General features: G+C 43.7%; 1 protein-coding gene across 2 annotated transcripts in view; it reads left to right on the forward strand.

Moving 5' to 3' along the window:
• Positions 1-5,979: 5,979 nt before the first annotated feature.
• Positions 5,980-13,850, forward strand: part of LOC141148592 (natural cytotoxicity triggering receptor 3 ligand 1-like) — a 63,294-nt gene continuing 55,423 nt past the window's right edge. For both annotated transcript variants that reach the window (XM_073636185.1, XM_073636186.1), the window contains exon 1: positions 5,980-6,108. In XM_073636185.1, the coding sequence (XP_073492286.1) occupies positions 6,036-6,108 (73 nt within the window). In that variant the 5' untranslated portion in view covers positions 5,980-6,035. The remainder of the gene's footprint in view (positions 6,109-13,850) is intronic.

A 13,850-nucleotide genomic window follows, 5' to 3' on the forward strand; every position in this document is an offset into this window, starting at 1 on the left:
AATCTAATTTCTTCAAAAATTTAGGTCAATGTGTATTCTGCTACATGTTTTTGGTAAAAAAAAAATCCTAATAAGCGTATATTGATTGGTTTACGCAAAAGTTATAGTGTCTACAAACTATGGGATAGATTTATGGATTTTAAATTTCTTTAAACTATTTTTACTAGTCATGGCGGCGATCAGCGATTTTTAGAAGGACTGCGGCGGACAAATCTGACACTAAGTGACACTTTATGGGGACCAGTGACACCAATGCAGTGATCAGTGCTAAAAAAATATGCACTGTCACTGTATAAATGACATTGGCAGGGAAGGGGTTAACATCAGGGGCAATGAAGGGGGTAAATGTGCTCCTAGGGAGTGACTTCTAACTGTGTGGGGAATGCTGTGACTGGAGGAAAAAAGAGATCTGTGTTTCTGCTTAGCAGAAACACAAGATCTCCATTTTCTTCTCAGACAGAACAGCGGTCTGCCTTATTTACATAGGTAGACCGCCGTTCTGCCTCTCCAGTGAATGATCAGCGGGTCTTGGCTGTGTCCAATCACAGCGGGAGCTGGTCACGCCTTGTGCACAAAATCCCGTACAGGTATGTGATTTTGCGCAGCCAGGTCGCCCTGCCACAGTATATATGCGGTGGGTGGTCCGGAAGCGGTTAAAGTGTTACTAAGCCCAGTTCCCGGCATTCACTATATCTGGTCTCCCACAGTACACAGTACATGAAAATGCTATTATTTTAGTAAATATCACTTGCTAAATACCTTTTCTCATCAGCAGTATAGAGCAGTCTTATGACTTCTATCAGTGTCTGGCTAAAGCTTGAAGGAGGAGTTTTCATTCTCCTCTGACTGTCCTATGAGGCTGCAAGACTCCTGACCCTCCTGACCCTCTGTCTGGATTGGTCCTGTGTTGGTCACATGCACCCTCCCAAAACAAAAAAACTCTATAGCAATACACACCAAACTGAGCATGTGTAGAGTGTCCCCAAGGCTCTGAACTATCAGGAGATGGATTGGGGACAGTGCAAGAAGGGGAGGATCAGAGGTGACAGGACCAAACAGCCTTTTTACACAATGCAGAGGATTAACCCCTTAGATTCCGCAGTGAGTATAACAAGCATGCTTTACTGCATATACAGACTGATTTTACTGTTGTGGGTTTAGTAACACTTTAATATCCACATCAGTTCCTTCATTGAGGATTAGGGTCTGATATAAACATGAAGGGTAACCATGCAGCAAAAAAACAAAACATGTGGTGTTTCCCTTAATATCCATGCCAGACCCTAAACCTCTAATATGAATATTAACACAGAGGTACAAAAAAAAAGTTGGCTTCCCACTTTGGACAGTATTAACGTCAAAACATAAAATTGAACATATTGCAGCTTACCAATCATTCGATGTGATGGCTGCATTCATTTTCTTTTTTAGGTTTTGTTCTGTTTTCACCTGATGATCCAGCCAGTAACACCCCTCTTGTAGTGTCCCCCACTCTGGGTGAAGGAGAAACAAAGACACCTCTTTATAGCAGCATTGTCAGTCTGCTGTCCAAAGGTGTCTTTTTTTCTCCTTCATCCAGAGTGGGGGGCACTACAAGAGCAGATTTTGATACACTAACAAATTGCAGCCAAATTCCAGCTAATACTTTTTAAGCAGTTACAGCAACTGTTTTGTTCCTTTTTTGGAATAAATGTTTTACATAAATAAATAAAGCAGATCCTTGTAAGCACCCCTGTCAGTGGTAAATGTTTTTTTCTCTTACTGCTACATGTGCAAGACATCTTGTTCTGTTGAAAAACAACAGATTTACTGGCAGGATCACAAGGAGGAAATAAAAAAGATAGAAAGCCTAAAAAAAGAAAAGAAATGCAGCCACCACATCTAAGGATTGGTAAGCTGCAATATAATAAATGTTTCCTTTGAAACATTCCGCGGCTCTTTGAATTCCAAGACGGCGTTAGTATATGCTTACATACAAGAGGAGTGTTGTGTAAGTTTTCATTTGCCTGTCAATGTGATTTTAACGTAATAAAGAAACAGTATTACACTATGGATTATTCCTGGTTATAATTCCCATAACATACACAAGGATCTATCTTTACCTGCTGGAGAACTACAAGGATAAGTGGACCATCTATTGGGAAGACCATCTGATGAATATCTTCTTTTCAGGCGCAGAGTCCACCATTATCTGATGAGTGTGGGCACATAAAGAGGGAAGCCCAGCATGGCATATGAATAGCAACTGCACAAGGACTGCCCATTAATATAAAAGACTTTTTTTGGGCACTGAAAATTAATGGGCCCTTTGTATTTGTGTTATTTCATTGGGATTTTTGTATGACATTGTTGATGTTGAGACAGCGCTGGGTACACGTGTTGTAACATGATTTTAAAGGGCCTACACCTTATGCCACAGCAGCAGTCAATTAGGCAATGGGGCGCGGGGCGCGGGGATTACAATTTCTATAAGTAATTTTTCTCCCTCACCGATGGGCACTGATGAAGCTACACTGATAGGCGGTAATGATAGGCGACACTGATGGGCACTTGTAGGTGAAACTGATAGGTAGGGATGGGTAGGAATTCGGCAAATTCGAAAGCCGCGGAACACCCTTTAAAAGTCTATGGGAGAAATCAAAAGTGCTAATTTTAAAGGCTTATATGCATGGTATTGTCATAAAAAGTGTTTGGGGACCTGAGTCCTGCCCCAGGGGACATGTATCAATGCAAAAAAAAGTTTTAAAAACAGCCGTTTTTTCGGGAGCAGTGATTTTAATAATGCTTAAAGTGAAACAATAAAAGTGTAATATTCCTTTAAATTTCGTACCTGGGGGGTGTCTATAGTATGCCTGTAAACGGGCGCATGTTTCCCGTGTTTAGAACAGTCTGACAGCAAAATGACATTTCAAAGGAAAAAAAGTCATTTAAAACTACTCGCGGCTATTAATGAATTGTTGGTCCGAAAATACACATAAAAGTTCATTGGTAAAAACGGCATGGGATTGCCCCACAGGGGAACCCCGAACCAAAATAAAAAAAATGCATGGGGGTCCCCCTAAATTCCATACCAGGCCCTTCAGGTCTGGTACGGATATTAAGGGGAACCCTGCACCAAAATTTAAAAAAAATGGCGTGGGGTCCCCCCAAAAATCCATACCAGACCCTTATCCGAGCACGCAACCTGGCAGGCCGCAGGAAAAGAGGGGGGGATGAGAGAGCGCCCCCCCCCTCCTGAACCGTACCAGGCCACATGCCCATAACATTGGGAGGGTGCTTTGAGGTAGTCCTCCAAAGCCCCTTGTCCCCATGTTGATGGGGAGAAGGGCCTCATTCCCACATCCCTTGGCCGGTGGTTGTGGATGTCTGCGGGCAGGGGGGCTTATCGGAATCTGAAAGCCCCCTTTAACAAGGGGACCCCCAGATCCCGGCCCCCCCTGTGTGAATTGGTAATGGGGTACACATGTACCCCTACCATTTCACAAAAAAGTGTCAAAAGTTTAAAAAACACAAGAGACGGTTTTTGACAAGTCCTTTATTAATTTCTTCTTCTTTCATCCTCTTTCTTCTGGTCTTCCTCCGGTGTTCTTCTTCTTCCTCCATCTTCTTCTTCACCTTCTTCTTCTCCGTCTTCTTCTTCCTCTGCTCTTCTCATCCCACATCTTCCTCCAGGCTTCTTCTCCGCTCCGTCCGCACGATCCGCCTCAGTGGGAGTCTTCCGCCGTGTGACGCTTCAGTTCTTCTGACATTTCTTATATAATGGAGGGCGGGGCCACCAGATGACCCCGCCCTCCTCTGACGTACGGGGAACTTCCCTGTGGCTTTCCCCATGTTGTCAGAGGGGGGCAGGGTCACCCGTTTATGTACCTCTGTTATATAAGAAAACCGAAACGTCACACGGCGGAAGACTCCCACTGAGGTGGATCGTGCGGACGGAGCAGAGAAGAAGCCTGGAGGAAGATGCGGGACGAGAAGAGCGGAGGAAGAAGAAGATGGAGAAGAAGAAGATGGAGGAAGAAGAAGATGGAGGAAGAAGAAGATGGAGGAAGAAGAAGAACACCGAAGGAAGACCAGAAGAAAGAAGATGAAAGAAGAAGAAATTAATAAAGGATTTGTCAAAAACCGTCTCTTGTGGTTTTTAACCTTTTTGACACTTTTTTTTTAAACTTTGGCGCGGGGTTCCCCTTAATAACCTTACCAGACCTGAAGGGCCTGGTATGGAATTTAGGGGGACCCCAAAGCATTTTTTTTTTAATTTTGGTTTGGGGTTCCCCTGTGGGGAAATCCCATGCCGTTTTTATCAATGAACTTTTATGTGTATTGTCGGACCAATAATTCATTAATAGCTGCGAGTAGTTTTAAATGACTTTTTTTCCTTTGAAATGTCATTTTGCTGTCAGTACTGTTCTAAACACGGGAAACATGCGCCCCTTTACAGGCATACTATAGACACCCCCCAGGTATGAAATTTAAAGGAATATTACACTTTTATTGTTTCACTTTAAGCATTATTAAAATCACTGCTCCCGAAAAAACAACCGTTTTAAAAACTTTTTTTTGCATTGATACTTGTCCCCGGGGCATGACCCAGGTCCCCAAACACTTTTTATGACAATAACTTCCATATAAGCCTTTAAAATGAGCACTTTTGATTATTCATGTTCATGTCCCATACACTTTAACGGTGTTCGCATGTTCGAACAAATTTTTTGCCTGTTCGCAAGTTCTGCTGCGAACCAAACCGGGGGGGGGGGGGTGTTCGGCTCATCCCTACTGATAGGCACTGGTAGGCGACACTGATGGGCACTGGTAGGTGAAACTGATGGACACTGGTAGGCGCCACTGATGCGCACTGGTAGGCGCCACTGATGGGAACTGGTAGGCGACACTGGTAGGCGACACTGATGGGCATTGGTAGGCGCCACTGATGGACACTGGTAGGCGCCACTGATGGGCACTGGTAGGCGACACTGATGGGCATTGGTAGGCGACACTGATGGGCACTGGTAGGCAACACTGATAGGCACTGGTAGGCGACACTGATGGACATGTGTGGGGGGAATCCTTATGCTGCTAGCATTAGTAATCAGATAGGAAGGTATATCATATTTACTTGTTTTAAACTTTTTTTTTTTTTACATTTCTTCAGTTACTTCCTGGTTTCCATGCCTAGGCAAATGACGCTATACCTCTCAGGAGCCTTCAGGAGTGGAGGAGGATTTTCTCAGCTAAGCACATCCTCCTTCCTGCATGTGCAAGCTAAGGGAAGATGGATTCCTGGAAGTAAGTAATCATGTGCCCTTACTCTAGATGGCCATTGCCAGAAATTCTAGGGGGTGCAAAGTGGTTTCTCAGCAAAATAAATCTAGGAGACACCCGGATGGATGGAGGGTTTGCTTAGAATATTGAAAATGACTTTACTGAAATCCAGAGTGCCCTCTATATACAACCTTGCCTCTGCTTGTATCTTCAGCTGCTGCCGCCTCCTGATTTCACACAGAGCCAATCCCAGTGCACAGCTTTGACCCAATCTACCATTTCAGATTTCCCCCTCTGAACACTGAGTTCCAATATACTTTTTCACGTCAATCTGTTTATGTGTATATTCTGACCTTATTTCATTATCCTAAGCGCCAGATCTCACCCTTTGTTTCTTTGTACCTTTAATCCTTTGGACTTGTCCTAGGTCCAATAACCTTAATGAGGTAGCTGGGTGTCTCCACCCCATCATTTTTCTATATTTATAGAAAACTATATTTCCATAAATTCTTGGAACTTCCTGGTACAAGCGTCAGTAATTTCCACATAGTACCTACACAAATATTTTTCTTATACCTTTCCGTTTTTTTATCCTGACCTGCTCTATGACTGATGGTTTCAGAAGAATGAATTTCTATGTCATCTGATTATACAATCTGTATGTCACTCTGTGCAAAGGTGGCATTCATCAGATGCCTTTGTACACCTCTATCCGGAAAGACTAGTAAGAAATATTGAACGTAAACACATCTGAACAACTTAAAGAAAACCAATAAATGGTATGGAACCTTCAGAACAACATGGGGTATGGACAGGCAGCCGTCCTCCTCTTGCTTCTCTATTATACAGGTCAGTTTGATTTCACTATTCTTTTGTTCATTCACTGAGAGGAGCATCATTGTTATATTATGAGAGGTATTGAACAACAGACTTAGACTGGCCATATATTATACAATTTTCTTGTTCAAATTCCTTTAGATTTACCTTAACTATGCAGTGTAAGGGTCTGCCTGATTTCATACAAATTGAAAGTGTTTAGGTCTGACCTCATATTATATGGTTTTGGTAAATCTAAAGGAAATATTTTTCAAGAAAATTGCATAATGTATGGTCAGCCTTAGTTTAGTTGCATGATGTAGGGAACACTATCAGTATATACTGACACAGAAACTGCCACCTAATTTCTTCATTATCAGAGCAGCTGAAGCTTTATCTATCTATCTATCTATCTATCTATCTATCTATCTATCTATCTATCTATCTATCTATCTATCTATCTATCTATCTATCTATCTATCTATCTATCTATCTATCTATCTATCTATCTATCTATCTATCTATCTCTATTTATCAGCTGAAGCTAAGGCTGGCCATACAAATTTCTTATTCAATTTCCAATTTCCTTTAGATTTACCTTCAACTATGTAGTACAAGGACCTACCTGATTTCATACAAATTGAAAGGGTTTAGGTCTGACCTCATATTATATGGTTTTAGTAAATCTAAAGGAAAATTGTACAAGAAAGGTGTATAATGTATGGCCAGCCTAAACTTTTATATCTATCTATTCTTTTCTTTCTTCCTTTCTTTTATTTGTTTTTCTTTCTTTCCTTCTTTTCTTCTGTCTATCCTTCTTTCTTTCTTTCTTTCTTTCCTTCCTTCTTTCCCTCCATCTATCTTTGCTTCTTTGCTTCTTTCCGTCTTTCTTATTTTTTCTTACTTTTGTTCCTTCCTTCTTTACTTTTTCCATCCTTCCTTCTGTCCTTCTTTTCTTCTTTGCTTCTTTACGTCTTTCTGCCTTTTTCTTTCTTTTGTTCCTTCCTTCTTTCCATCCTTCCTTCTGCCCTTCTTTTCTTCCATCTTTCCTTCTTTCATTCCTTCCTTCTTTCTCTTTCTTTCGTTCCTTCCTTCCTTCTTTCTCCCATCTTTGCTTCCTTCCTTCTTTCTTTCCTTCTTTCTTTTTCTTTCTTTCCTTCATATCTTCCTTATTTCCATCCTTCCTTCTGTCCTTCTTTTTTCCATCTTCCATTTTTCCTTCTTTCATTCTCTCCTTTCATCTATCTAGTCGATTACATTGTAATCACTCCACCTACATCACAGTTGCTTTAAACAAAACCCTTCCGGAGTAAGCTTGATAGTAAGACTTGTGATAGATAGCAATGAATGATATCTGCCTGTCTTAGGCCCCTTTCACACGAGGCGGACTCCATTTCTACGGAGCCCGCCTCGGTCCGCCGGCTCAGCGGGAGATCAGTCCGTTGATCTCCGCTGAGCCGGCAGATGACAGGTCCCTCTCTGCTCACTGAGCGGGGAGGGGCTTGTCAGGCGCCGCTGCCGCCTATGGAGGGATCGGATGAAAACGGACAGCCTGTTCGTTTTCATCAGATCTCAGCCGATCCAATCCGCCAGCGACGGACCTTTGACGTAGTCAAAACTGACAGGCGGATCTGAACGGTCCGATCGTGTGAAAGGGGCCTTATGCATGGTTGGGATTTGCTTGTGTCCAATGTGACTCCCCCATCAGACAAGGGTGTTGTCTCATTCCACGCCTTGTCTCCATGATCAAGCAGACCTGCATGTCCCTGGAACAGTTTCACTGTTGCTTGCCATACTATTTCTAGTAAGGAATTTCTACTTACCGTAGAGGTAAGATGGAGCAGAAGCGCGTTTCTTACGCATTACGTGTAGGGCAGCCCATTCATTTCAATGGGCTGCCCTACAAGCGAGAAACATACAAAAGAATTCCCTGAACCGTTTGTAAAATCGGGCCGCATGGTGCGCATAAGGAGATGTGTGGGGGGTGTTATTAAGAATTAATTGCACTGCTGAACATCTGCTAAAGGCAGCACGTTTCTGTGCATGTCGAGAAAGTACGTGACTTTGCATGATTTACCAACATGCAACAGTGTGAGAGTAGCCTTCATCTACCTTGTTCTGGCCATTGTCTATCACCCTTTGTTTCTTCGTTTAGTGGAATTCAGTCATGGCCACTTTTCTTACGGGTGAGACACCAGAAGAGTTTATTGGCACACATGGATATAAATGTTCAGTATATATTCTGTAATATAATTATTTATACAATGACCTAAACACATAATTGGTGAGCAGTATTTACAGGCATTAAAAAGCTTTGACAGAAAAATAATCTGAATAGATTAGCAAAAGTGGGACCACGTAAAAAGGTGATTGACTCCTACAAAGGTAGGATTTTGAAGGATATGAGGCTGTCACTGAGGTGAGCACACAATCAAGGTAATATAAACATGTTTATCCCCTTAGCGCCGACCGTAAGCACATATGCGGCCTCGGCTTTCAGGGGTTATACCGGGGTACTTAGGGCGTGGCCTTTGACTGAACGCCTTGCTGACATCTCCCTGCAAAGCTGACACTTAAGCATTGTACACCGCTCATTTTTTCCATTACAATGTGAGTACCCTTTTTATCTGACCTAATAAATAGTGGTTTTAAACGGTTTCACACTATGGAATCCTTTCTTCTTATGTCCTTATGATATCATCCTGGTCCTGGTCCTGGTCTTGCCAAGTACTGCTGCACAGTGGCACATACCGTGACTACTCGTTACCCCTGCAGGGGATATACAGCTGGTGAGTCTCTGCACAATCACAACGCGAGACACCAGCACTGGATTAACACCTATTGTGTGCTTTGAGGAATCCCACAACGGACGCCTTTTTTCACTTATAGTGCACCGGGCACATACCCTATGAACTGTTTATTATCATAGAACCATTTGCATGGCACGTGTGTTTAGTACTTTTCAGAGTGACCTCTTTATAGGGCACTTGTCACTTTGTTATTTGTAACGTTTGTAGAGCTATATTTTAATATTTATTTATTTAGCACTAGACACTTTAGAATTTTTTGCATGTCACGTGTGATGTATTTATTACAACTTTGTGTTTTCTAGTGTCTAGACATAGACCACTTCATGCTCTTAGCAGTGGTCAATACTGTTTTTTCCTTTTGAGGGAATATAGCACTATACACCTTGGATGTAATTTATTGCACTCATTATGCTTCTTATGTTTAAATCACCAGTCACTTTAACCCACAGGAGTGGTAATAACTGCCATACATATTTCACTTAAGGGAATACACACGTGACACTTTGGATATAATTGTATATATGCAGACATTTCTTTTACAACTTTGGGACAGCGCCACACTCACACACTTTTCTTTTTTCACTATACCGGGGTGATGCCTGCAGCTGCAGGCATCACCCCAGTACTGTTTTTTTAGAGCGGGCAGTCGGCTCTTTAGGGATAACAACTGTTGCGGCTAAAAGCCGTAAGGTTGTTATGCCACAGGAACGGGAGGGGACATCCCCCCTCCCGCTGCCTTCCGCCGATGTTCCCGGGCCTCCCAACCCACCGGGAGACCTGATCCGCGATCCGGCACTTCCACTGGCTAGAGAGACTGAATCAAAGCCGGAAATGGCTTAGTTCCAGTCTCCTATGTGAAAACACGGAAGCGACGTCACAACGTCACTTCCAGTTTACTCGGCTGCCAATGGTGCCGAATTAAAAAAAACTACAGTATTCAGAATCTTCGTTTTTGGCGATCTAAATACTTTGAAGTGCAAAGGAGGGATTTGGGGTCTTTTAGACCCCCGATCCCTTCATAAAAAGAACCTGTCCCCACCTATTACTGTCACAAGGGATGTTTACAGTCCTTGTGACAGCTATAAAAGTGATCAGAATTTTTTTTTTTTTTTTACAGAGATAGTGTAAAAAAAATTAAAGAAATAAAATAAATAAGAAAAAAAAAAGAAAAACATTTAAACGCTCCCGTCCCCGCGAGCTCACGCAGCAAAGTGCATGCGTAAGTCACGCCCGCATATGTAAACGGTGTTCAAATCACACATGTGAGGTATCCCTGCAATCAACAGAACCAGATCTCCTCTGTATCTCTAACCTGGTAACCGCTAAAAAAATTTAAAGCGTCGCCTATGGAGATTTTTAGGTACCGTAGTTTGTCGCCATTCCACGAGTGTGCGCCTTTTTAAAGCATGATATGTTAGGTATCTATTTACTCGACATAACATCATCTTTTACATTATACAAAACAGTTGGGCAAACTTTTCTGTTTATTTTTTTTTTAATTCATGAAATAATTTTTTACCCCAAAATTTGCGTTTGAAAGACTGCTGCGTCCTTGGGTTGTAATGCCGCGATCATCTTGTGTCAGCGGGGAGCTGAACCCTCGTGGGATCACAGAAGGATGCCAACTGGCTTGCTCAGTGTAGAAGTGATCCTGAGCTGTCACACTGGGGAGCCGCCCACCGCTCTGATAGCCAATCAGTATTCACTGATTGGCTATCAGAGTGGTGGGCTTCTCCTCAGGCCCGCTGTAAGCCCCCCACCTACAGAGCACTATGTGAGTGCATAACACTTTGTTACAAATCTTGTTTTTACAATAAAATCTTTTTATGCTGCACATGTACTGCCCTTGCGCTTCTTCCTCTTTTTTCTGCTTCCTATATCTTAAACAATAGCACAAAGCTAGAGTTGATACTTGTTTCCAGCAAGAATAAATTGAGTTAATTGGCACAGAGTAGTCCAACGCGCTTCGCAGAGTGGTGTCTCTGCTTCTTCAGGGTAACTCTGTATATGTCAACTCTGATATCCACGTATATCTGACGGTGGACATTGTTTGCATGGCTGTGTGCGGTGCTTTGCTGAGCTGATCTGTTAGCATTCTGGGCATATAAACTGCTTCCTCCTGAATCCACCTGTGTGCGATCCAGTGTCTGCCAGTGGGTACTGACGCCATGGACTACTTGGCCAGCTTGCAGTCTCGGTCCTTTGCATCCATAGAAACATACACACTTATATTTTGATGAAGTTGACATATACTGAGTTTCCTTGAAGAAGCGGAGACACCACTCTGCGAAACACGTTGGACTTCTCTGTATCAATGAACTCAATATATTCTTGCTGGAAATAAATATCAATATCAACTCTAGCTTTGTGCTAATGTTTACACTTTGTGATATGATTGTATCTATCTTTATGGAATTTTAATAATGTTTGTACAATATTACCTTGATTGTGTGCTCACCTCAGTGACAGCCTCATATCCTTCAAAGTCCTATCTTTTTAGGAGTCAATCACCTTTTTAGGTGTTCTTGCTATTTAAGGATGTGGATGTGATGGCTGGCCCTAGAACTGGTAAACTACAATTTAAATTTAGCAAAAGTGGGATGTCATACTACAGATAAACCACAAGTCAGGTTCAGGGTCATGAAACATTCACACGTTCCTGTTGTAGTTACCCCAGTGATGGAGAAAATTAATTACTCCTTTAATTGTGGCTCATATTGTATAAGAAAGCCTCCAAATCCTGGTTAAGGGACCATATAAGGACATAAGTATGGTTTTACCTTAAAGTGATTGTAAAGTCTGTTTTTTTCTTTAAAAAAATAACAAACATGTTATACCTCTGTAGCACTCTCTACCTTAGGTAGGTGCTAGAGTGAGGATTTTTGTAGGAAAGCTGCCAGAGCAGGTCAATTTGGGCAGGCCTATGCTTCAGGCTAGGCCTGTTTGTTTTGATCTGTGGGCAGGGAGTGGTTAGTGTAGCAGTGGGTGTGACCACCTGTGCTCTAGTTCTGGGGCGCCTCCCCTGCTTCCAGGGAGAATGATCTTGAAGAGGGGCAGGGCACAGGACTGGAGTGGCAGGGAGCTCATATGAGGAGCCCTGATCAATCCCCAATTGGAATTGGCATGAGGCAGGCCTCCCATATAAGCTCAGGTCCAGCCCACTGGGGGAGGGTTGTCGGCCGGGAGATGTGGAAAATGGAGTACTAGGCAGTAGCAGGGTCCCCATCCCCATCTGGGGGGGTGCGAGGCCTAGTGGAGGAGCCCGGGAGAGCTGGGAGGGAGCTTCATCTTTACACGGTCATGCGTGAAGTATCCTAGAACAGAGGGGCTGGAGAAGCTGCCGGAACATATGTACAGTTAGTGTTCTCCATCATGGACTCGGGACAGGAGAAGGTCGGTGAGTGGTCCAAATTGGATTGCTGGATAAGACATGCCAGGGGAGCTGGGTGCGAGGCCAGTGGAGAGACTGTGGGGAAAGTGTCAAATCAATGCGGACTGAGGACGCAGAATTTGCAAACTGGACTAGCTGGAAGTCCACCAATCTACATGTGCTACTAAATTACTAGGCCACCGGGGAGAAGTACTGCAGACCTCTGGCCTAGTAACAACAACTATTACAGCCAGCCACTGAGACTGTTCAGAGCGGCCTCTTTTGCTCATAGAGGATGATGTGACAGGCAAGATAATGATCTACAGTAAAGTTTGTGCAGGAGGATAGAAGTCCTGGGAGCAACAGTCTGCAGGAGGTACGCAGAGGAGGGGAAATAGTCTGCATGGTGATGCAGGGGAAGAGACTGTAGATATTATATGCAATGGCGACCCTAGGGGGGGGCCAGAAGGGGCCCTGACCCCCCCAACATTATGCTGGGCCCCACCATGTGCCCCCCCCAAAAAAAAAAAGATTTTTTTTTTTTTTTTTTTTTTTTTTTACAAAAAGGCAATTTCTTTTTGTTTGTATTCATATCGGATGGGCCGCATCTTACTCGGGCCACCGCTGGGGTAACACAGTCTCTATTGAGAGGGAGAAGGTCCCCAGTGGGTGATTCCTCCCCCCTCCCTCTGCTCGCTGACACTGCATAATGCGAGCACTCACACAACCACGGCCGCCCGATCTGCTCCTTCCCCTGCATCCTCATTGGCAGGGAGAAGAGCGAGTTGCAAGAAGGACTCCACAGGACTCTCAGTTACTGAAAAAACAGACTGAGGGCAGGGGCAGGACAGCAAGAGGAGGCTGGGGAACCCCACAGTGGCAGAACACCAGGGCCCGGTGGCAACACAACCTTTGCAACCCTGATAGTTCTCCCACTGCTTTGGACCCTTATATTTTCTTGGTATGCTGGTGACATATATCTCTTGTTCTCTGTCACCCTGGGGGGGCCCAATACAGTAGGAAGGGAGCTCACTGCAGAACATGTGAAAGGGCCATTGTGGGATCGTAGTAAAGGGGTAAAGGGCCCCAGGATAGATAGATATATCTATCTATCTATATATATTTTATCTATATCTATCTATCTATATATATATATTTGCATTTTATATTGCCCCCCTATTTTTGTCCCTGTCCCCCCATGTGCCCCCCCTAAATATGAAAGCTGGAGACGCCACTGATTATATGTGCATCAGTACTTCAAGGCTCAACCAAATTTCAAGTTCTTTAACCACTAGCTGCCCGCCCACTGTCATATGACTGCGGGACGAGGCAGGTCTTGTTCTGGGCAGACGTCATATGACGTGATCGCCCTCCCGAGCCACTAGGGGGCGCGTGCCCACCCGCGATTGCCGGGTAACAGAGCAGGACCGTGGATCTGTGTATGTAAACACAGATCCACGTCCTGTCAGAGGAGAGGAGACCGATGGTGTGTCCCTTGTACATAGTGTGTCCCTTGTCACCTCCCCCAGTCAGTCCCCTCCCCCACAGTTAGAATCCCCTCCCTAGGACACACATTTAACCCCTCGATCACCCCC

This window comes from Aquarana catesbeiana, linkage group LG06 (assembly GCF_042186555.1).
Source record: "Aquarana catesbeiana isolate 2022-GZ linkage group LG06, ASM4218655v1, whole genome shotgun sequence".
Classification (NCBI taxonomy): Eukaryota; Metazoa; Chordata; class Amphibia; order Anura; family Ranidae; genus Aquarana; species Aquarana catesbeiana.